Source organism: Macaca nemestrina, chromosome 4, assembly GCF_043159975.1.
Source record: "Macaca nemestrina isolate mMacNem1 chromosome 4, mMacNem.hap1, whole genome shotgun sequence".
In the NCBI taxonomy this organism is placed as follows: domain Eukaryota; kingdom Metazoa; phylum Chordata; class Mammalia; order Primates; family Cercopithecidae; genus Macaca; species Macaca nemestrina.
The window spans coordinates 108,318,312-108,341,792 of NC_092128.1; the positions used below are offsets into that span (position 1 = coordinate 108,318,312).

At 36.3% G+C, this 23,481-nt stretch overlaps 1 protein-coding gene across 6 annotated transcripts in view; it reads left to right on the forward strand.

Annotated features, from left to right (window-relative positions):
- The first annotated feature begins 17,511 nt into the window (after positions 1 to 17,511).
- The window catches only part of LOC105497786 (NME/NM23 family member 8), a 54,153-nt gene continuing 48,183 nt past the window's right edge, over positions 17,512 to 23,481 (forward strand). For 3 of the 6 annotated variants that reach the window (XM_071095050.1, XM_071095054.1, XM_071095055.1), the window contains exons 1-4: positions 17,749 to 17,869; positions 19,078 to 19,117; positions 19,196 to 19,253; positions 19,453 to 19,559. In XM_071095050.1, coding sequence (XP_070951151.1) covers positions 19,085 to 19,117; positions 19,196 to 19,253; positions 19,453 to 19,559 — 198 coding nt within the window. In that variant the 5' untranslated portion in view covers positions 17,749 to 17,869; positions 19,078 to 19,084. Of the gene's footprint in view, positions 18,007 to 19,076; positions 19,118 to 19,195; positions 19,254 to 19,452; positions 19,560 to 23,481 lie in introns of all 6 variants that reach the window. The other 3 variants (XM_071095052.1, XM_071095053.1, XM_071095051.1) reach the window with 3 other exon arrangements.

Sequence of the window (23,481 nt, forward strand, 5' to 3'; positions counted from 1 at the left end):
GCTAAAGTATGCAGTTCAATTAGATAATACAAGAATTAGAAAAGAAAGGTGGTAAGTCTGCCCCCAGACAAAATGGACTCCCTGTGGCTAACTGAGGAGCTCAAAGTTAAAACAGGACTAGGTGTCCATAGCTGGGTGACAGAATGGTCACAAGTTCCGTGCTCTCGGAAAGATGTTATAAACAAATCAAAGGACCTCCCTTTCTACAACCAAGCTCAACCAGCTCCTGTTCTGTTGTTGGACTACAAGATAAACTGCTGCAAAAAGCACAGCACCTCCCCGCACCTCCCAATGCCGCAAGCCCCAGGACCCATTGGCCATTTGAAAGAAACATCCAACAGGGACTTCTGGTTTGGGGCTTGGAAAGCAACCAGAGATCACCTGCCCTAGCCAACTAAGGCTCAGCTGTATAGGCCAATCAGAACTCAGCTGTGTCAGCCAGTCAAAACCAAACAAGACTCAATCCTTTGTTTGCATAAATGGACCTGATTGGGTACCTGGGTGGGGACTTTTCCTATAAAACCCCAGGCATGCCATCCCTTCATTCTCTGGAATGGATCTTCATTTTACACAGCAGCCTGCATGTCTGCCTGATTTGCAAACGGTTCACTGGAATACAGTCTCTTTCCTCCAGGTTCTTTTTTCAGAGAACTTTTGTTCACAAAGGGGACGAAAAGATTAAGTTAAGATGAAAATCAGAGAAAAAAAAATAGAATCACTGTAATAATAAGGCTATTTCCAAGATTTTTATCTATTCTGGTCTAAGTATGTCTGTTCTTAAAGCACACGAACTGAAAATAATAGGAGCTGGGTTTTGATCCATATATGGGTTTTGATCCAATAATGGGTTTTGATCCATTTAAAATACCAGTATTTCAAAGTTTTCTAGTGAAGTTAAATGAATGTCTGCATGTATTTAATTTTTTACAGAACCCCAGTTGAGAATGGCTGCAAGAATTAAGAGTATTTTGAAAATATACCAGAGTAAGCAAAAATTGCAACATATGATGGTTGAAAAAAAAAAAAGCTCAGTAGTATATCATATTAAAGATTTATATATTAAAGATTACAGAATTTAGAAATTATTTATGTGTATGGGACACTGCCTACCGCTTTTTATCATTTTTCCACTGTAGAGTCATCACCATTATTCATTGTGAAGAACAGTATATTTAATATTCATAGGAACATAGTGTAAACATTCTTCTATGTAATATTAAATTCACAACAAATGGAGTATTTTCTGGGTCACATGGGAAAAAAAATAGTAGGATCTTGCTGAGCCTCCCCAGACAGATTCTATCACCAGGCCAGCTCTTTAAGTTCCCAGATGCGGGTGCCTCCCTTCCTTGGCAGAATGCCTGGTGGACTCAGCAGCTGCCTTCTCAGCCCTTATCAGCTGAGGCTCCCTGGGGAGTCAGGCTCCTCCTCTTCCACCCACTATGGGCATGGGGTGCTAACCCGCGGCTTCTCCTGGTAGCTCTGATGCTGCCACTGCAGTGACCCTGGCACCATCTGGTCCCTGGATGTACTTGCTGACACTGCCATCATCAACACCTGTACCTCTGCCCCAAGACAAGGTTGAGGATATTTTTCCCAGACCAGTTTCCTCAGTTGGGGACGTTTATCCTAGGCCTAGATGCCGTTCTAGAATCAGGAACATAATCAAATCAAAGATCTTCACTTGAAGAAAGCATAATGTCGATGGCCATGAACTGGCAATTTTTCTTCCTTTCTCTCATCTCTCTACTCCTTTTGCGGGTTGTTCTGCCCAGTCTCATTTCCCCATTCTGGATGGCAGATCCATCTCCTAGAAATAACTTTCAAGATGGAACTGTAATCCAGGTCTTTGGTTGTAATCCAGGTCTTCTGGGATTTGCATTTGGGATCAAGACTTATATCAAATCCTACATTTGCTTCTGAGGAAAGTTAAAATTTTGATATACTAGAGAATTAAAAAAAAATACTATGCCATCAGAGATTAAAATCCTAATGGAAAGTAATTCAGGAAAGAAGAAAAATTGATTATGCTAATAAAAATAATACCAAATTTGGCTGAAAATGCAAAATACAATTTAGGTCTTCAGGGGCCATGGAAGAGAGGGGTAGGATTAATGAGAGAAGGAGTGGGGAATCCCTGGTTTGTGTGGGGTCTGGTCTTGAGGGGTTGTTCTTGCTGTTCATGGTTGATGTGTGACAACACCTCCATACTCATGTTGGAATCCTAGGAGTTTCTGGGAATCGGCCCCCACCTCTAAAGACAGGAACTCTCCTATGTTGGAGCTTTTGGGGTTCTGCTGAGAAAGGGGGCGGCTGAGTAGCAAGAACTATCATGATTGATTAGTAACGTCTGCTACAAAAGTGGGAGAGTCGGGGACGGCTCATATGGCACATATTTATCACCTTGCCCCATAATATGCTTTCTGGCTGTATGGTCAGGCTGCTAGGAAATCCTTTCCACTCGGAACTGAGACCGAAAACTGGAAACTAGGCTGTAGGACCACCTGGGTATGTGTGAATTCCAGAGGTTCATGCATTTCCAAACAAGGGTGCCATTTTAGAACTGGGGGTAAGATGATGAGCAACAGAAAACGCCGAGTCCCGGGATAGGAGCTCAGAACTCTTTGTATGTTTAGTGCTCCAGATGGTCTAGGGCAGGGGGGCTTCAGAGCCTTGGCAGCGAAACGTGGTCCCCGCAGACTTTTATCTGATTTTCTGGAGCGCTGCTGCTCAACCGCCGCCGCAGAAGTGCACACTGCCACCTTATGGACATCTTGAGAAGTTACACTTAAACGTTATTAATTATATTAAATAAAATTCAAATGTAATAGACAAATAATGTCATGGGTAGTTTTTATAAACATTTGCAGTGAAAATTCATATGAGGACTTCAGACAGAATATATTCAAATAAAGAGTTGATTTTGATTTCACTGAAGAAATTAAATAGCAGGATCAAGATAAAATTCTCAGCTATTAGCATGTTAGGGTTTTTTGGCTACTGAGTTGTAGGAGTTCCTTATATGTTTTGGCTTATCATAAATACGGTTGACAAATATTTTATCTGATTTTAGAAGTTTTTTCACTCTGTTGATTATTTCCTTGGTTGTACAGAAACTTTTAAATTTTATGTAGTCCCACTTGTCTATTTTTAGTTTTGTTGCCTGTGCTTTTGGTGTTGTATTCAAGAAATCACTGCCACGATCATTATCATGAAGCTTTCTCCCTATGATTTCTTCTAGAAGTTTTATAGTTGGGGTATTACATTTATTTATTTATTTAAAGGCAAGGTATTGTTCTGTCACTCAGCTGTAGTACAGTGGCACAATCAAAGCTCACTGCAGCCCCAACCTCCTGGGCTCAAGTGATCCTCCCATCTCAGCCTCCCAAGTAACTGCAGGTAGCTACAAGTGTGCACCACACCAGGCTATTTTTTTGTGGAGACAGGGTTTCTCTATATTTCCCGGGCTGATCTTGAACTCTTGAACTCAGGTGATCCTTCCACCTCGCCCTCCTAAAGAGCTGGGATTACAGGTGTGAGCCACCAAGCCTGGCCAGGTCTTACATTTAAGTCATTGATCTATTTTGAGTTGATTGTTAAGTGTGGTATAATATACACATGTAAATATCCAGTTTTCCTAACATTTGTTGAAGAAACTACTGTGTATTCTTAGCATCTTTGTCAAAGATCAATTAATCATATGTGTGTGTGTTTATTTCTGCACTCTCTATTCTATCCCATTGATTTATATGTTTGCCTTTAAGCCAATACAATACAGTTTTAATTGCAGTAGCTTCGTAATATATTTTGAAATCAGGAACTATGATGCCTCCAGCTTTCTTTTTTTTCCTAGAGATTGTTTTGGTTCTTCTGGATCTTTTATAGTTTAATATGAATCTTAGGATTGTTTTTATTATGTCTGTAAAAAATGCCATTGGGATTTTGATAGAAATTGTATTTAAACTGTAGATCACTTTGAATAGTATGATTATTTCAAGAATATTAAGTCTTCTAATCCATGAACATGGGATTTTGTGAATATTCTTGCATGGTTTTAGCTTAATTAGAATGTTTGTAATGTTTTGATTTTACATACAATGTTAGCTCTGAGTTTCAGACAGAATTATTTCTCAACTCAGTTTGTTCAGAACTTTCTAAAATTATTATTAATGAAAGTTAATCATTTTTGGCATAGACTTGGTTTTTAACTTTGATTAAGTACAATTATTACTTTTAAAATTTTATGATGACTCTTTGTGTTCTAAGAAATATTTGATTACCATTCCAAGATTATAAAAATATTATTCTATACTTTTGGAAAACCTTTATAGTTGTAAACTTTTATGTATAAGTCTGCAATCCATCTTGAACTACACTGCATATTTTATGAAGAGAAGGTGAAGGTTCATTATTTTCCATATGGAGTTTAAATTTTTCCAGCATCATCTATTTGAAAGATTTTCCTTTCCCTGTTGAACTATCTTGATGTCTTTGGAAAAAAAATAAATTGACGGTATGTATGGGACTCTTTCTGAACTTTGTATTTTTTGTTCATTGATCTACACATGGCATTACCACACCATTTTAATTGCCGTAGTTTAATAGTAAAGTGCATGTTTTCTACCTTTTTTCTTTCTGACTATTCTGGGTACTTGACATTTCCAAATCAATTTTAGAATCAGATTGTCAAGTGCAACAAAAAATGGTTGGTATTTTTATTATGATTGCATTGAATCTATAGAATAATTTTGGTTAAAAGTGACATCTTGGGCCGGGTGCGGTGGCTCACACCTGTAATCCCAGCACTTTGGGAGGCCAAGGTGGGCAGATCACGAGGTCAGGAGTTCAAGACCAGCCTGGCCAACATAGTGAAACCCCGTCTCTGCTAAAAATACAAAAAAAAAAAAAAAAATAGCCGGGCATGGTGACAGGTGCCTGTAGTCCCAGCTACATGGAAGGCTGAGGCAGGAGAATCGTTTGAACCTGGGAGGTGGAGGTTGCAGTGAGGCAAGATCGCATTGCGCCACTGCATTCCAGCCTGGGCAACACAGCGAGACTCTGTCTCAAAAAAAAAAAAAAATCCAAAAAAGTGACATCTTAGCAATTAGTCTTCTAATTAATGAATATGATACACTTTTTTATTTATTTGTTTCTTTAATTTTTCAGCAATACTTCGTTGTTTTCAGCAATAAGATAGATTTTTATTTTAAATTTATAAAATATTTTATCTTCTTTGATGGTATTGCAAATTTTAAAGTTAATTTTATTTTCCAAACCTTCGATGCTAGTTTATGGTATACAATTAATTTTATATATTTACCTTGTATTGTGCAACTTTGATTAATCATCTATTAGTTCTAGTAGGTTGATTTTTTCCTCAAGATTCCTTAGGATACAAAATCATGCCTTTGCCTATATATACATACGTTTTTCAATCTTTACACCTATTATTTATATTCCTCTTGTATTGCACTAGCTAGCACTTCAATATAACATTTAATAGAAGTGTGGAAAGTAGACATTCTTGACTTGTTCATGGTCTTACGGGAAAGTGTTTAATAATTGACCATTACATACAATGTTAGCTGAAGGTGTTTTATAGATACCCTATATCAGATTGGAGAAGTCCGCTAAGGGATTGTGTGTGTGCTTATCAAGAATGAATATAAGGCTTATCTCATTATTTTCTTCATTTATTTAGATGATGATATAGTTTTTCTCTTGTTTTATGCTAATATGGTGAATAACTGCTTAATTTTCAAGCTTGTATTGATAGATAAACCTCATTTGGTCATGATAGATGATCTTTTTCATGTATTATTAGAATCGATCTGTAAACGTGTTACATATACTTACATCTATGTTCATGAGGTATATTGGTCGATAAGGGTTATGCTGGTCTGGAAGCAGACACATGTCAGGGTATATTCCTCTTTCTCTATTTTATAAAATAGTTTATATAGTATTAAATTTTTTTCTTATTTGGGCATAAAATTTCCTTTATAAAAATATTTTAATTATAAACTCAATGTAAGTAACAGATACATGGTAATTCAGTTCCTTGTGACCCTTTGCTAAAATGTATTTTTCAAGTAATTTTTATTTCATCTAAGTTTTAAAATCTTATGGCATAAAGTTGTTATAATATTCCATCCTTGTAACTTCATTGCTATGAGGTCTTTAGTGATATGCCCTCTTTCATTTACAATACTGAAAATTTGTATATAGCCTATTTTCCTTATGTAGTCTAGTTTTGGGTTTGTCTTTTTTTTTTTTTTTAATCTTTACAAAAAAACCTTGTATTTTTGTCAACTTCCATTTTTTTATTTTCTATTTAATTAATTTTCTAACTTTTGTTCGTTTCTTCTCTCAATTCACTTTGAAAAATAAGTCATTTATTTCAGCTCATAAGTTGTAATTTCATCCTTATTTTAAACATGTTGTATTCTCTAATATAAGCATTTATAGTTTCCCACTAAGAACTGCATTAGCAACGTCCAACAAACTTTGATATGGTATGTTTTAATTATCGTTCAATTTAAAATATTTTCTAGGCCGGGCTTGGTGGCTCATCCCTGTAATTCCAGCACTTTGGGAGGCTGAGGGGGTGGATCACTTTGAGCTCAGGAGTTTGAGACCAGCCTGGGCACCATGGCAAAATCCTGTCTCTACAAAAAAATACAAAATTAGCTGGGTGTTAATGGCTCATGCCTGTAATTTCAGCTACATGGGAAGCTGAGGCACAAGAATCGCTTGAACCTGGGAGACAGAGGTTGCAGTGAGCAAATATAACACCACTGCACTCCAGCCTAGGCAACAGAATGGGACCCTGTCTCAAAAATAACTAACTAACTAACTAAATAAATAAATAAAATATGTTCTAATTTCCCTTTTGATTTCTTATTTAACTCATGGATTATTTGGTAGTATATTGTTAACTTTCAGGTATTTCAAACTTTACTATTATGGAATTGTTTTTAATTTGTAACTTATTTCTATTGTGACCAGAGACAATATAGTGAAAGATGTAAATATTTGAAGCTTATTGTGATTTTATTGTCTGGCTTATGATTCATTAAAGTAAATATTCAATGTGCATTTCAAAAGAAAGTATATTCTGCAGTTACTCAGTAAGTGTCAATTAGGTCCAGATGAGTGACAGGGTTGTTCAGATCTTCAATAATCTTACTGATTTTATATATTTATATCAATTATTGAGATGTAATGAGTTATCTATTTTTCATTTAATTTAGGAAATTCTTGTTTCATATATTTTTGAATCTCTGTTCTTAAATATACACACATTTAAAATACTTATGTCTCCCTAATGAACCTTTTCATCATTAGGAAATATTTATTATCTGTGAAAATATTCCTTGTACTGAAATCTACTTTGTCTGATATTAACATGGTCATGTCAGCATTCTTACTTTTTACATTATATTTTTTCCATTTTTGACTTTCAACTCATATATATCTTTAGTTGAAAAAGCATGTCCTTTTGCCAGATGCTATGTATCATGGGTATTCTAATTTTGCATTTTGAGTATAGAAATGTATGTCAATTGCCTACTAGAATAATAAAATAGAAATGTTTAAAACAACACAACAGAACTCAGAATTGTTACAAAGCTGACTTCATTACCTACAATGTCCAGTTTTATTACTAAAATTTACTAGATATATAAAGAGATGGAAAAGTATGACCTATGCTCAAAAAAGGGCAGTCATTAGAAATTGACTGAATGGGCCCAAATGTTATAATTAGTAGACACAGATTTCAAAGCGGTTGTAAAAAATATGTTCAATAAATTCAAAAAAATTCAAGAATTAAATAAAAAATTACATTAATTAATAGACTAGACAGAAAATCTCAATAGAGAAATGCAAACTATGAGAAATGTAAATTTTAAAGGTGGAAAGTACAATAACTGAAATAAAAAAATTCACTAGATGAGCTCAACAAATAATAAATGACAAAAAAATATAAACTTGAAAATAAATCAAAATATGTTATCTGCACCCAAAGAATGAATTAAAAGAACAAAACTAAGCAGAGTTACAGAGACCTGTGGGGCAACATCACACTGTCACATACATGCAATTGGAATATGAGATTGAGAATAGAGAAAGAAGGCAAGAAAATATTACAAGGAATATGATCTAAAACTTTTGAAGTTTGATGGAAAATATTAACATAGGAGTCTGCGAAACCCACAAAACACATGCAGAATAAATGCAAAGAAAACCACCACTAGGCATATCATAGTCATTTTGTTGAAAGCCAAATTAAGGAGAAAATCTTGATAGGCAGAGAATAATGACGTATTGCATACAGGAGAACAATGATAATGTTAAAGACTGATGTCTCATCAGAAACCACGGAAGTCATCATACTTCAGAAAGATATATTCAAAGTGCTGAAGAGAGGGAATAAAAAACATGTCAAGCAAGAATTCTGTATCCATAAAACTTTTTTAAAAAAGAAGGAAAAATTAATACATTTTCAGATAAACAGAACTGAGAGTATTTGTCACTAGAAGACTTGCATTACAAGTAATCCTATAGTGTTCTCCAGGCTGAAGAGAGATGAAACCAGATGGCAATTCTGATACATAGAAGAAATGAAGAGAACCAAAAATGATGGTAAGTATGTGAGTTAGCAAGTTAACAGAAGAACTCCTCTCTCTCTCTCTCCATCTCTCTCTCTCTCTCTCTGTCTCCCCTCACCACATATGTTGTATATCTGTTATTTTCAAAAAATCATGACATTTTAAAACAAAAATTATAGCACTTTCTTGATGAGTCTACAAGATATATAAATATAATGCCTAAGATGATAATAACATTAAGGATGGGGGAGAGATGACTAGAAATATACTGTTGCAAGTTTTCTATATTTTACCTAAAAAAAATACTAATTCCAAGTAGGTACAGATAAGTTATAGGTGTATATTTTACATTCTAAAGCAATGAGTTAAAAATAATTTCAAAACATGTAGTTAGAAAACTAAAAAAGGCATTAAAGTGGAATGCTTAAAAATATTCAGTTAAAACAAGGCATCTAAGGAACAAAAGACAAAAACAGGTAAGACAAATAGAAAAATGGGAGACCTCAGTACAACCATATCAATAATTACATTAAATGTATATAGACTAGATACTCCAATAAAAAGGCAACAATCAAGATTTTTCAAACTGTGTAAAAAAGTAAGAACCATCAGTATGCCATCCACAAAATAATGCACTTTAAATATAAAAACACAAAGAAATTGAAAGTAAAAGGATGGAAAATGGTAAACATAATAAAGTGGAGTAGCTATACTAATATCAGCCAACATGAAATTTAAGACAAAGATACTAACTAGAGACAGAGGGACATTTTGTAATGATAAAGAGACAGTTCAAAAGGAAACAACTGCAAACATATGAGCCTAATAAATGAACTTCAAAATATATACAGGAAATTGACAGAACTAAAAGAAGTCATGCACAATTCCCACAGTCATAGTTGGAGACTCTATCAGACTTTTTTTTGCCATTTAGATTTTCCAAATGTTAATATTCTTATTATTAGGTTTTATAAAGGAATAAAATATTACAAAGACAGCTGAAGTCCCACCTTTCTATCACATTCTCCTCCCTCTTTTCTTGGGCAGAGGTAAGCTAATAATAATTCAGGATGTAAATCTCTGGAGTGTGTGTTCTTGGAGTGCAGCACTGTATCTTATTAATCTTGAATTTTTAGCTAATAGCAGTGCCTGACACTAGAAGAGATAAATAAGTATTCAAACAACTAAATAATAAATGAATGAAAGGGAATGTTTTCATAATAATAATAATAATTTTTATCCTTTGCCATATCTAATAGGGTCTCTGTAAATGTTTGATGAGATTGGGAATTAATAAAACAGTTTTGATCTCTTACTGAGAATAATTTGCTCCAAGTTTTTTTTTTTTTTAATACTTTAAGTTACATGTGCACAATGTGCAGGTTTGTTACATAGTTATACATGTGCCAAGTTGGTGTGCTGCACCCATTAACTCGTCGTTTAGGTATTTCTCCTAACGCTATCCCTCCTCCCTCCCCCGACCCCACGACAGGCCCTGGTGTGTAATGTTTTCCACCTTGTGTCCAAGTGTTCTCATTGTTCAATTCCCACCTGTGAGTGAGAACATGCGGTGTGTGGTTTTCTGTTCTTGTGATAGTTTGCTCAGAATAATGGTTTTCAGCTTCATCCATGTCCCTACAAAGGACATGAACTCATCCTTTTTTATGGCTGCATAGTATTCCATGGTGTATATGTGCCACATTTTCTTAATCCAGTCTATCATTGATTTACATTTGGGCTGGTTCCAAGTCTTTGCTATTGTGAATAGTGCTGCAATAAACATATGTGTACATGTGTCTTTATAGCAGCATGATTTACAATCCTTTGGGTATATACCCAGTAATGGGATGCCTGGGTCAAATGGTATTTCTAGTTCTAGACCCTTGAGGATTCGCCACACTGTCTTCCACAATGGTTGAACTAATTTACACTCCCACCAGCAGTGTAAAAGCGTTGCTATTTCTCCACATCCTCTCCAGCATCTGTTGTTTCCAGACTTTTTAATGATCGCCATTCTAACTGGCGTGAGATGGTATCTTATTGTGGTCTGTCAGATTTTTTAAGTAATTGTTAGAACAACTACACCAAAAAAAGTCCGTAAGAATCTGAACGACAATGTCAGTGGCTTTAACTCAAATGAGATTTGTAGAACACTGCCTCCAACGACTCCATGATACACATTATTTTCTTTTTTTTTTCTTTTTTTGAGATGGAGTTTCGCTCTGTCGCCAGGCTGGAGTGCAGTGGCACAATCTCAGCTCACTGCACCCTCAACCTCCCGAGTTCAAGCAATTCTCCTGCCTCAGCCTCCCAAGTAGCTAGGATTACAGGCATGCACCACCATGCCCAGCTAATTTTTGTATTTTTAATAGAGACAGGGTTTCACCATGTTGACCAGGATGGTCTGTGTCTCTTGACCTCGTGATCTGCCCGCCTTGGCCTCCCAAAGTGCTGGGATTACAGGCGTGCGCCACAGCACCCAGCCTATTTTCAAGTGCATATGTAAGGCTTAACAGGGTAGACTATAAACTGGGCCATTAAACAAATCGTAGTAGATTTCGAAAGACTGAAATCTTACAGAATATGTTCTCTGACCACAACAGAATTAAATTGGAAATCAGCATTGATAAAACACCTAGAAAAGTCCTATCTGAAAATCAACCAACTCATATGTAAATAACCAACCCACAGGTAAAAGAAAAAAAAAACACAAAGTAAATTAGAAAATATTTATAAATGAATGGTGATTTTAAAAACACAATGTGTCAAAATTTATAGGATGCAATTAATAAGGCAGTTCTTCAAATTTTATACCTTAAACATTTTATATAGGTAAAGAACCCTTTAATTTTGAAAATTATGTTAACTAATTTTTATTACTTTGTTCATAAGCCTCATGTTGTTTTTGTTTTTGTTGCTATTATTAACTATTTCATTGAAATATATATCTTCACTCATATAAATATCTGTCATATGCCTAATAGCAAGGTGCCAGCTTTTCTTGGTTTTACTCACCTACACATAGTTGTTGATTGAATGCACTTTGAAAACTAGATCTAATGAAATGGCAGACATCTGGTGCTGCTCTTCTTGTCAGAAGTCAGATAGTCTCCTCTTCCCCTTGTTTGCTTCTCTAATATTCTGAATTCATATACTGTACTCATCCTACATTTCTACTCCTTCTTTTCCTATCTCTGTCCCAATGTAAGACGTCATTTAAAATTATTATCCCGCAGGGAGCCACCTTATACTAGTTAATGAGAACAAATTGTTAGGTTTCAGGAATTCTGTGAGATGATCGTTAATCACAGCCATTACAAAAAATATATAAAGTAACAAATTATTTATATTTAAAACATAAGTAATAAATTTCTCAAATTTCTCATCACTTCCTTATCACTTTATCACATTTTACTATTTTCTGTGCTCTTAAAATTACTTGTATATATTGTATCTTTAGGTAAAAACACCAACCATGTAATGAAGTGTTAGTGCATATCTTTTGTGTCCCATGGCATCATGCTAGTAACTTGAAACTGAACATGGTGGGAATATTTACACCATAGAAATCTGCAAATGCCACAAATTAGCACTTTATTGATTTGTTGATTGTTAATGCAGATTAAATGTTAAAGTATGTTGCATCTGTAGTTGTTATATTCTAACAAGCACCCAATATTTGAGAAATAATCTTCCAGTATTTGCAAACCATTACCATATTCAGCAAGAAGTCATTTATTTCATTGATGAATGGGTGAAATTCTAACATATCTTCATTGTTTCACTTTGCCGAACTCATTAATGTATGTTGAAATATTGACCAACATTCTTACTGGAACTACACACATTCATTGATGACATGACTAATTTCTTTGCTGAATCATATAGTAAACAAGCATTTATTCATCTTCTGAACAAATTGCAACCATGAATTGGCTATGGAAACACAAGTTTGGCGAAAATTAAAGAAAAACACTTTTGTAAAAATCAATTGACTATATGGGATTTGCAATAAAGAGTACTGTATATTTTATAATATATATTAAAAATGTGAAACATCATTTTAACAATTAAATTTATAATACTTCGTTGTATACATTTTTTTCCAAGAGAACTGGTTATTAACATTTACCAGCGTATTACTGATTATGACTCTCAGGATATCACAAGTTAATTCTTCCATTTTCTCACCCTTGCTTTTCTTATTTAGAAAGAATTGTGATCTTCCATAAATACAGCAAATAAGGTAGTAAAAGGTAGAAAATAGTACATAAATTGCATTACGAATCAGTGCCTGGACTGCAGAGGGATGGCTACTGTTTTGGTTTATTGCAACTCTCTGAGTCTCTGGGACAGAAAGCAGACAGGAAGGTCCAAAACCTCTTTCTGATTAGTTTCAGGCTGGCAGATTTGCTTGGATATAGAAACTGCACAAAATTTTTATTTCATTCCAAACCCATCAATCTTGCAGTTCCCAATAGGTTGCAGCTGTAATAGGTTCACTCATTCTGTTTTATTATTATGAGTTTTTATTATTCTCAGTGCCTTAATTTCATATACAACGGGAAAAGAGAATATCTAATTTAGTATTATTTTGCAGGTGACTTTTAAAATTGGAATTCAGAATCTGCCATTTTGATCTAGTGGAGATAGGAGAAATTTTTAGCAAAGACTTGGAATCAACCCAAATGTCCATCAGTGACAGACTGGATTAAGAAAATGTGGCACATATACACCATGGAATACTATGCAGCCATAAAAAAGGATGAGTTTGTGTCCTTTGTAGGGACATGGATGCAGCTGGAAACCATCATTCTTAGCAAACTATCACAAGAACAGAAAACCAGACACTGCATGTTCTCACTCATAGGTGGGAACTGAACAATGAGATCACCTGGACTCGGGAAGGGGGACATCACAGACCGGGGCCTATCATGGGGAGGGGGGAGGGGGGAGGGATTGCATTGGGAGTTATACCTGATGTAAATGATGAGTTGATGGGTGCTGACGAGTTGATGGGTGCAGCACACCAACATGGCACAAGTATACATATGTAACAAGCCTGCACGTTATGCACATGTACCCTAGAACTTAAAGTATAATAATAATAAAATAAAAATAAAATAAAATAAAATAAAGTTATATAAAGTTCTCCTGGATAGATGACTAGCTTACTTCTTTTTTTTTTTTTTTTTTTTTTTGAGACAGAGTCTCGCTCTGTCGCCCGGGCTGGAGTGCAGTGGCCGGATCTCAGCTCACTGCAAGCTCCGCCTCCCGGGTTCACGCCATTCTCCTGCCTCAGCCTCCCGAGTAGCTGGGACTACAGGCGCCCACCACCGCGCCCGGCTAATTTTTTGTATTTTTTTTTAGTAGAGACGGGGTTTCACCGTGTTAACCAGGATGGTCTCGATCTCTTGACCTCGTGATCCGCCCGTCTCGGCCTCCCAAAGTGCTGGGATTACAGGCTTGAGCCACCGCGCCCGGCCTACTAGCTTACTTCTATCTCTAGCTGAAGTGATAAAATTAAAGGAAGTCCCTATACCATTTATTTTCTTTGTAGTCTACTTAATTACCTGGATCACATTTCTTCTTTTTTTAAGCATTGTGTCTTTATTTTATTAAACTTAAAAAAAATTTCAACTTTTATTTTAGAAATAAGGGGTACATGTGCAGATTTAATGCACGGGAATATTGCATGATGCCGAGGTTTGGGGTACAAATCCCATCACTCAGGTAATGAGCATAGTACCTGATAAGTAGTTTTTCAACCCACGTCTCCCTCCTTGTCTCCCTTTTATAGTAATCTGCAGTATCTATTGTTTCAATATTTATGTCCATGTGTGCTCAGTGTTTAGCTTCCACTTACAAGTGACAACATGCAGTATTTGGTTTTCTGTTCCCACATTAATTCATTTAGGATTATAACCTCCAATTGCATCCATGTTGCTGCAAAGGACATGATTTCATTCTTTTTAATGGCTGTGTCATATTCCATGGTGTATATGTTTATATACACATTTTCTTTATCCAGTGTACCATTGATGAGCACCTGGGTTAATTCCATGTCTTTATATTGTGAATAGCTCAGTGATGAACATATGAATGCATAGTCTTTTTGGTAGAATAATTTATTTTCCTTTGGGTGTATATCCAATAAGATTGCTGGGTCAAATTGTAGCTCTCTGTTTTAAGTTCTTTGAGAAATCACCAGGCAGATTTCTTGAATTCAAAAATTAAGAATTTTATTTATCCTCATTAAAGAGTACATAAATGTGTCAAGAATATCTGCTACTTCCAAATGCACTAGCTTGCTACCTAATTTTAAAGTATTTATGTCCAAATGGTGATGCTAGGTGCCAGAGAGGATTTCGAGAGGAAGAAGGCAAAGTGAAAACAATTCTACAATCCAGTTCTTCTTTTCTGGGTCTTCATATATATTTAGAAGTCATGAGAACACACAAATGAAATAATTAGGCACTAATAAACTTGTGCCCCAAGGAAGCAAATTAAGCATTATACATAGTGCTGTGTGAGGGTAAGAAAAGGCAAGTCAATGTAGGAGAGTACCTTTAATGAATATTGAAAGATAAAGTCAAATATATGCAAGGAGCAAAACAAACTATTAGGTCCCTTCAGAAGTAACATGTCTCATAGGCTTTTTGGCATTTATAGCTTATACTCTCCTATAATAAAATATACATTGTCTTGTAACCAACATTTTCAGAGAATTTGCCCTTAAAGTCAATTCTGGGCAGACCCAAGTCAAAAGCTTTTCAGATTTATGTTTTAAAACTTCAACATTCAAATTTTTTGCAATTAGTAGTAATGATGTAGAAAAAAAAAAACTTAATTACACCTTCCTTCCATGTATTGGCCACTGGTAAATGTTTGTTCTAATTTGAGAATACATTGAAACTTCTTCTTGCATCAAAGTGTTATATGAAGAACTAGCCTGAAATATTTGCATAACATTTCTCCATGTGAACTATTATGTTGAATCAAAGAAGAATCAAAAGTCAATTTGCTAGCAGTCTGACTCTGGTGAAATAGCAATTATAGGAAATACATAAAACTTATTTGAAAATAGCAGATGGTTTTAGATCCTTGAGGAATCACCACACTGTCTTCCACAATGGTTGAAATAATTACACTCCCATCAACACTGTAAAAGTGTTCCTATTTCTCCACATCCTCTCCAGCACCTGTTTCCTGATTTTTTAATGATTGCCATTCTAACTGGTGTGAGATGGTATCTCATTGTGATTTCGATTTGCATTTCTCTAATGATCAATGTTGAAAAGCTTTTGTTTATATGTTTGTTGGCCTCACAAATGTCTTCTTTTGAGAAGTGTCTGCTCCTATCCTTTGCCCACTTTTTGATGGGGTTATTTGTTTTTTTCTTGTAAATTTGTTTAAGTTCCTTGTAGATTCTGGATATTAGCCCTTTGTGAGATAGATAGATTGCAAAATTTTTCCCCCATTCTGTAGGTTGCTTGTTCACTTTGATGGTAGTTTATTTTGCTGTGCAGAAGCTCTTTAGTTTAATTAGATCACATTTGTCAATTTTGGCTTTTGTTACCATTTGACCCAGCAATCCTAGTACTGGGTGTATACCCAAAGGATTATAAAGACACATGCACATGTATGTTTATTGCGGCACTATTCACAATAGCAAAGACTTGGAACCAACTCAAATGCCCATCAATGATAGACTGGATGAAGAAAACATGGCACATATACACCATGGAATACTATGCAGCCATAAAAAAATGAACTCATGTCCTTTGCAGGGACATAGATGAAGCTGGAAACCATCATTCTCAGCAAACTAACACAAGAACAGAAAACCAAACACCGCATGTTCTCACTCATAAGTGGGAGTTGAACAGTGAGAATACATGGACCAGGCAGGGGAACGTCACACACTGGGGCCTGTCAGGGGGTGGGGGGCTAGGGGAGGGATAGCATTAGGGGAAATGCCTAATGTAGATGACAGGTTGATGGCTGCAGCAAGCCACCATGGCATGTGTATATCTATGTAACAAACCTGCACTTTCTGCACATGTATCACAGAACTTAAAGTATAATAAAAAAAAAAAAAGAAAGAAAATTGCAGATGGTGAAGTGAAGGAGTACTACATGTTCTGTCTTGATAGGATATGATCCTGGTCAAAGATCCTTCTACAGGTAGCCCTCTCATCTATTTTTTGTAGATCCACTCCAGGGATGAGGATCCCTACTAAGGTTCATTGTGTCCCTCTACTCTATGGTTGCTTTCTGTATCTCAGCCTGCGGATTAATCAGAAACTGTTGTTAAAAATTATTTCCAGATGCTGCACGTGGGAGGAACGAAAGTGAAGAGGAAAAAAAAAGAGAGAAAGGGAGAAAGAGAAAGAAAAAAGAAGAAAGAGAGAGAGAAAGAAAGAGAAAGAAAGGAAAGAAAGAAAGAAAGAAAGAAAGAAAGAAAGAAAGAAAGAAAGAAAGAAAGAAAGAAAGAAAGAAAGAAAGAAAGACGGACAAAGAAAAGAAAGAAAGAAAGACAAAGAAAAGAAAGAAAAAAAGAAAGAACGAACCAGGGTAAATGAAGACAAAGTTAAAAAGAAAGAAAAGGCTGTTGCTGGCAGAGAGCCTTCTGCTCCAATTTGAGGAGTATGCATTTTATGCTGTAAAGTGTGGCCAGTCATGGGAGGATTCAAAGCCAAGGAGAGATATGATCAAATCTGCATTTGGGAAAGCGCACCTTGGTGCACATCTGGGGGATAGGGGAATGGGGGGATGGGAGGATGGGGGATGCGAGTTTGGGGATGAGGCAGCTGAAGAACAGAGAGAGTCTTGTGATGGTGGAATCAGGACTTCGTTGTTCCTGCATTGTGTGGGCAGAAGAGGTGGAGGATTTTAGGCGTCCCCTGGTCTTGTCCCTGCTGCCCAAGTATAGCTGCTGGCTGGAGCAGGGGCCTCGAGACGCAGCTCAAGCCTCATGGGCAGATGGATTGGACAAAACGTTGCCCCCGTTCTTCTTCCCAGACAGGCAGGGAATCCCCCTTCTTCCTTTTGGTGAATCAGCTGGAGAAGAAAACCGAGCAAGAGGTTGGCCAGCCTCAGCCCCGGGCCCTAGCAGGGCCTTAGGTACTGGAATGGAACTTCACTGAGGTCACCGCTCAAACGGCCACAACGAGCGAGCTGATTTAGATCCTCTGGGCCTGTTCCTTCCTTTTCTTTAAACGTCCCAGTCTAGCTTAGAGGAGGACCTGTTTTGTGTAAGGCTTGCCGGAGCAACCAGAACCTTTCCTGGGATACGGGCTTGCATGTGGCCTTTCCTTTCTTGTATGCTAGCGTCCAGTATCGCCCACACGCTGACGGATTCCTGTTCTACACCGCCCCGATACCACTGAATGCGGAGTTTGGGAAGTTTATGTTGTTCCCCAGAAAACACTAGTGGCCTTGTTCTCAGGGTTAAATATCCTTAGAGCAGCCAGATCTGAAGAGGGACCCCAGAAAGATCCACGGGCATGTTCACAGACAATATGTTTGCAATTGATAATATAGGAAACACTTTCTAATATTTCAGGAAAACAAAACTTAAAAAAAAAAAAAAAACAGACAACGTGTAACATTCTTACCTTGCTACAGGACTGTTGGGAGGATAAGATAGCGTGGTCGCTCTAAGCATTTAGCATAGAGCCTAGCATACAAGAGTCCTTCCATGACATTTGCTTCTCTCTCCCCAGCAAAGATGAGACTGCATAATCCAATATACAGTGGGGAAAATTTTCACTACTATATTAAGATGTTATTTGCAGTTAGGAATAATTAATACTGTAATCCCAGCACTCTGGGAGGCCGAGGTGGGAGGATCACAAGGTCAGGAGATTGAGACTCTCCTGGTTAACACGGTGAAACTCTGTCTCTACTAAAAATACAAAAAGTTAGCCGGGCATGATGGCGGGCGCCTGTAGTCACAGGTAATCTGGAGGCTGAGGCAGGAGAATTGCTTGAACCCAGGAGACGGAGATTGCAGTGAGCTGAGATTGTGCCACTGCACTCCAGTCTGGGCAACAGAGTGAGACTCTGTCTCAAAAAGAAAAAAAAAAAAAAAAAAAGAATAAGACCTAGTATTTGCTAGCACAAACAGGTGATTGCAGTCAAATCTAAATTGTACATTTTAAAATAATTAAAAGAGTGTAATTGGATTGTTTGTAACACAAAGGATAAATGCTTAAGGAGATGGTTACCCCATTTACCCTGATGTGATTATTATGCATTGCATACCTATACCAAAATATCTCAGATTTAAATACACAAATATTTAAGTACGTAAATACAGAGATACATAAATATATACACTTACTATGTCCCCTCAAAAGTTAAAAATAAAAATTGTTTTAAAAGATGTTATTCGCATGCGTTAAGAAGATATTATTTAAATTTCTGACTTAAAAATTTTTCTTTCTTTTTCCTATGATAGTAGATAAATGGCAAGCAAAAAACGAGAAGTCCAGTTACAGGTGGGTCTGACATATCAACAATTCTTTATCTGGTGCACTGGTGCTTGAATACCCTTTACAGCGCCTTCCTCTTTGCAGGCAGTCATCAATAATCAAAGCCTGTGGGATGAGATGCTGCAGAACAAAGGCTTAACAGGTATAAGGGCTCCCCGGTTGTCTGGCCACCTGGGGTTTGACCTAGGGCACCTCCTGGCACCCTGCCCCTCTAGAGTGCCACTCCCCACTTTGATCAAGAAATCCTGCAGTGCCTTTGCCCTGGCCATGGCTCCAAATTGGGATAACTGCTATCCTAGATTGGTAGACCTAGTTATTTCATAAATATCATCATCTTCTAGTGATTGATGTTTACCAAGCCTGGTGTGGACCTTGCAAAGCAATGCAACCTTTATTCAGAAAATTGAAAAACGAGCTCAACGAAGATGAAATTCTGCATTTTGCTGTTGTAAGAATTTTGTTTTAATTAAACCACTATTTTCACGTTATATTAAGTGTTTAAGTATCTTCTAATACTTTTAAGTATTGTCTTAACTTAAACAACTTGTCATTTCTTCAAAATAGTCTTTACTTGGCAGTTTTACTATATATTTAATTCTACTAGATCTGAGAATGAACATGATTTTTATCCCATTCTTATAACATTAAGGCTATTTACCATGACTGTGAAAGTTAGAAAAGGGTAATAATGGATATGTCTATTGTTCTGTTTCCTTTCACCTGACCACATGTTCAGTGTGTGTCCTTTAGAATAAGGGCTGCAAAAGCTGTTTACTAGGTATCACTGAGTAATGCTCTGGCATTAACCCAGTTACCATATTTTCCAGCAGCAATGATATTCTTCCTCATTTATTTGCTACCTACTTGCAATAAGGGATTGAAATATTATAGCCAAACACATTTTACTTAATCGTACCGTTTATTCAATGTATTCACATAAAATGATCAACTAATTAGGATTTTGTGGTCCAACATGGTAGCTACTAGGCATAAGTGACTATGGAGCTCTTGAAATGTAGCTGGTCCAACTGAGGAACTGAATTTTTAATTTTAATGATTTAAATCTGAATTTTAAAACTGACACTCAATTGAGTTATTGTAAAACCTTTAAAATCTGGGATAACTTGAGTATGTGGATCTACTATTTAACTGTAAATTTTATTAAAGCTAATTAAAGATTAATTATTTCTGATTAACATTTAGCATATGAATTAAGATGTGTTCTTAAGTGTAAAAGACTCATTAAATTTTAAAGATTTAATATGGAAAAAGAAAGTGAAATATGCCATTAGTAATTTTATACATTGATTACATGTTGAAATGATAATCTTTTGGATGTATCGGGTTAAGTAAAATTTATTATCACATTATTTTCACCTTTTTTTGTTTTTAAATGTGGCTACTAGAGAATTTATATGTGTGGCTTACATAATATATTTATATTATATAGAAAAGCACCCAAACCAACTAGGCTTAAGATACAGGAGCAGGTAACAGATGATAACAGATCTTTACTCCTTATCTCTGAAATACATAGTCCCTAATGCAGACATGCAACCACAACCCACTCATGTTCTCCCAGTTACAGGTCTTTCATGGCCCCGCTTTCAACCCAAACATTGGAATGGGTTTGCCTACTGACCTTGTATTTCACTATCCGTCCCCTTCTTTAAATGCATTTTCCATAGGACTTATTTTCCTTAGTTCAAGATGATGAATAAGCAGTTTAAAGCCTAGACACTCACCTCTTATTATTTTTCTATTCAAGAAAGTAAGTGGCTGTCTACAGTAGTTAAATCCTGTTGTTCTGGTGAAGGAATTGACTTTTTTTTTTGTCTTCTGAAATAAGGACTTTGTAAGGTTTTCGTTCTTTTAATTAAAAAAAGAAAAAGTCTTTACATAGATGTTATTTTTAGAGCAGTTTTAGGCTCATAGCAAAATTTACCAGACAGTAAAGCGTTCTCATATATCCCCTATCCCCACACTCTCATAGCCTTTTCCACCATCAATCCCATATCAGAGTGGTACATTGTTACAACGGATGAGCCTACACTGGCACATCATTATTTACCAAAATCCATAGTCTACATTAAAGTTCATTATTGGTGTTGTATAGTTTAGGGACTTTAACAAATGTATAATGACAAGTACTTATTATATTATGGCATCATATAGTATAGTTTCATTCCCTGCAAAATCCTCTGTAATCTGTTCATCTCTCGCTATCCCATAACCTCTGGCAATCACCAATCTTTTGACTACCTCCATAGTTTTGCCTTTTCCAGAATGCCATATAGTTAGAATCACATAGTGTAGAGCCTTTTCAGATTGGCTTCTTTTACTTAGTGATATGCTCCATGTATTTTAATGATTTGACAGCTCATTTCTTTTTAGCGTCAAATAGTACTTCATTATCTGGATGTGCCAGGGTTTACTTATCCATTCACCTGCTGAAGAACATCTTGGTTGCTTCCAACTTTCAGCAGTTAGGAAAAGGCTGCTACAAACAGCCATGCTTAGGTTTTTGCATGAACATACACTTTCAACTCATTTGGGTAAATACCCAGGAGCAAGATTGCTGGATCATGTGGTAATGATATGTTTTATTTTGTAAGAAACCACCAAATCTTCTTCCTAAGCAGCTGTACCATTTTGCATTCTTACCAACAATGAATGAGAGTTCCTGTTGCTCCACATCCTCACCAGCAGCCATTCTCTGGATTTTGGTCATCCTAATAGGTGTGTAGTAGAATCACATTGTAGTTTTAGTTTGCATTTCCCAAGATTATGTGATGTGGAGCATCTTTATATACACTTATTTGCCATCTGTATGTCTTCTTTGAGGAGGTGTCTGCTAAGGACTTTGGCTTATTTTTTAATTGGGTTGTTTGTTCTCTTATTGTTGAGTTTCAAGCATTCTGTGTATTTTGAATAACAGTCCTTTATCAGTTATTACTTTTGCAAATAGTTTATCCCAGTCTGTGGCTTGTTGTTTCATTCTCTTGTCATTGTAGTTTTTTTAAAGACAAGATTCTGTAACAACCTGTTTCACTCTGAAGAATCAGAACCACCAGAAAGGAGCTAGGAAGTTATTCCAGACTCGATTCTTCACAAGAAAGAAAAATCAAGTTAGAAGAGCAGAGAATAGGGCCTAAAGGAGATTGCCACATGCAGTTGGAAAGGGGTTGATAGAAGTTAAAAGACAGTGTCACAGGTGTCTAACAGCTGACAGATAGATCACAGGAAACTGAGGATCAGGAAATTCCTGTGAATCCTGGCAGTTGGCATTAGGAAACTTTGTTCAAAAGTGGTAGGAGTAGACATTCACCTAGACTAGGGGTTCTGGATTCTGGTGACCTGCCCATAAAGGTGCAAGAAAATTGTATCTCCAAACCTCCATTGTGAGCAGTAATGGAGGGATGCCCTCTGCTGGACGTATTGTTTTCTGCTGTTAATCAAGGAAGAGAGACACTCTGAACTTGAACATGTAGGTCCAAAATTAAAATGTATAAGGTTGATTACCTATTAAAATTATCCTGAGCTTAATGGTCAGTATACAATTTTTTTCTACTGTGTGCCTTTTTAAAAGAGGAACATTAAATATTTTGTGTGTGTATATATATATATATAGTCATATAAAAATTTAGTAAATGGTGTTTATTATAGTTACTATATTACTATTAAATTACTTAATCCTTAATAATTTATGTATTATAATATAAACATTGTAATTGTAATACCTGAATTACTTCTAAATACAGTTGACCCTCAGCAATGCTGGAGTTAGGGGTGCTAACCCCCCTGTGAAGTAAAAAATTCATGTATGACTTTTGACTCCACCGAAACTTTTTTTTTTTTTTTTTTGAGACGGAGTCTCACTCTGTCCCCCTTGCTGGAGTGCAGTGGCCGGATCTCAGCTCACTGCAAGCTCCGCCTCCCGGGTTCAGGCCATTCTCCTGCCTCAGCCTCCCGAGTAGCTGGGACTACAGGCGCCCACCACCTCGCCCGGCTAGTTTTTTTGTATTTTTTAGTAGAGACGGGGTTTCACTGTGTTAGCCAGGATGGTCTCGATCTCCTGACCTCGTGATCCACCCGTCTCGGCCTCCCAAAGTGCTGGGATTACAGGCTTGAGCCACCGCGCCCGGCCAACTCCACCGAAACTTAACTACTAATAACCTACTGTTGACTGGAAACCTTATGGGTAACATAAACAGTCGATTAACATATATTCTGTATGTTATGTGTACTATATACTATATCCTTACAATAAAGTAAGCTAGAGAAAAGAAAATAGTATTAAGAAAATTATAAGGAAAACCAAATATATTTACTATGCCTTAAGTGGAAGTGGATTGCCATAAAAGTCTTCA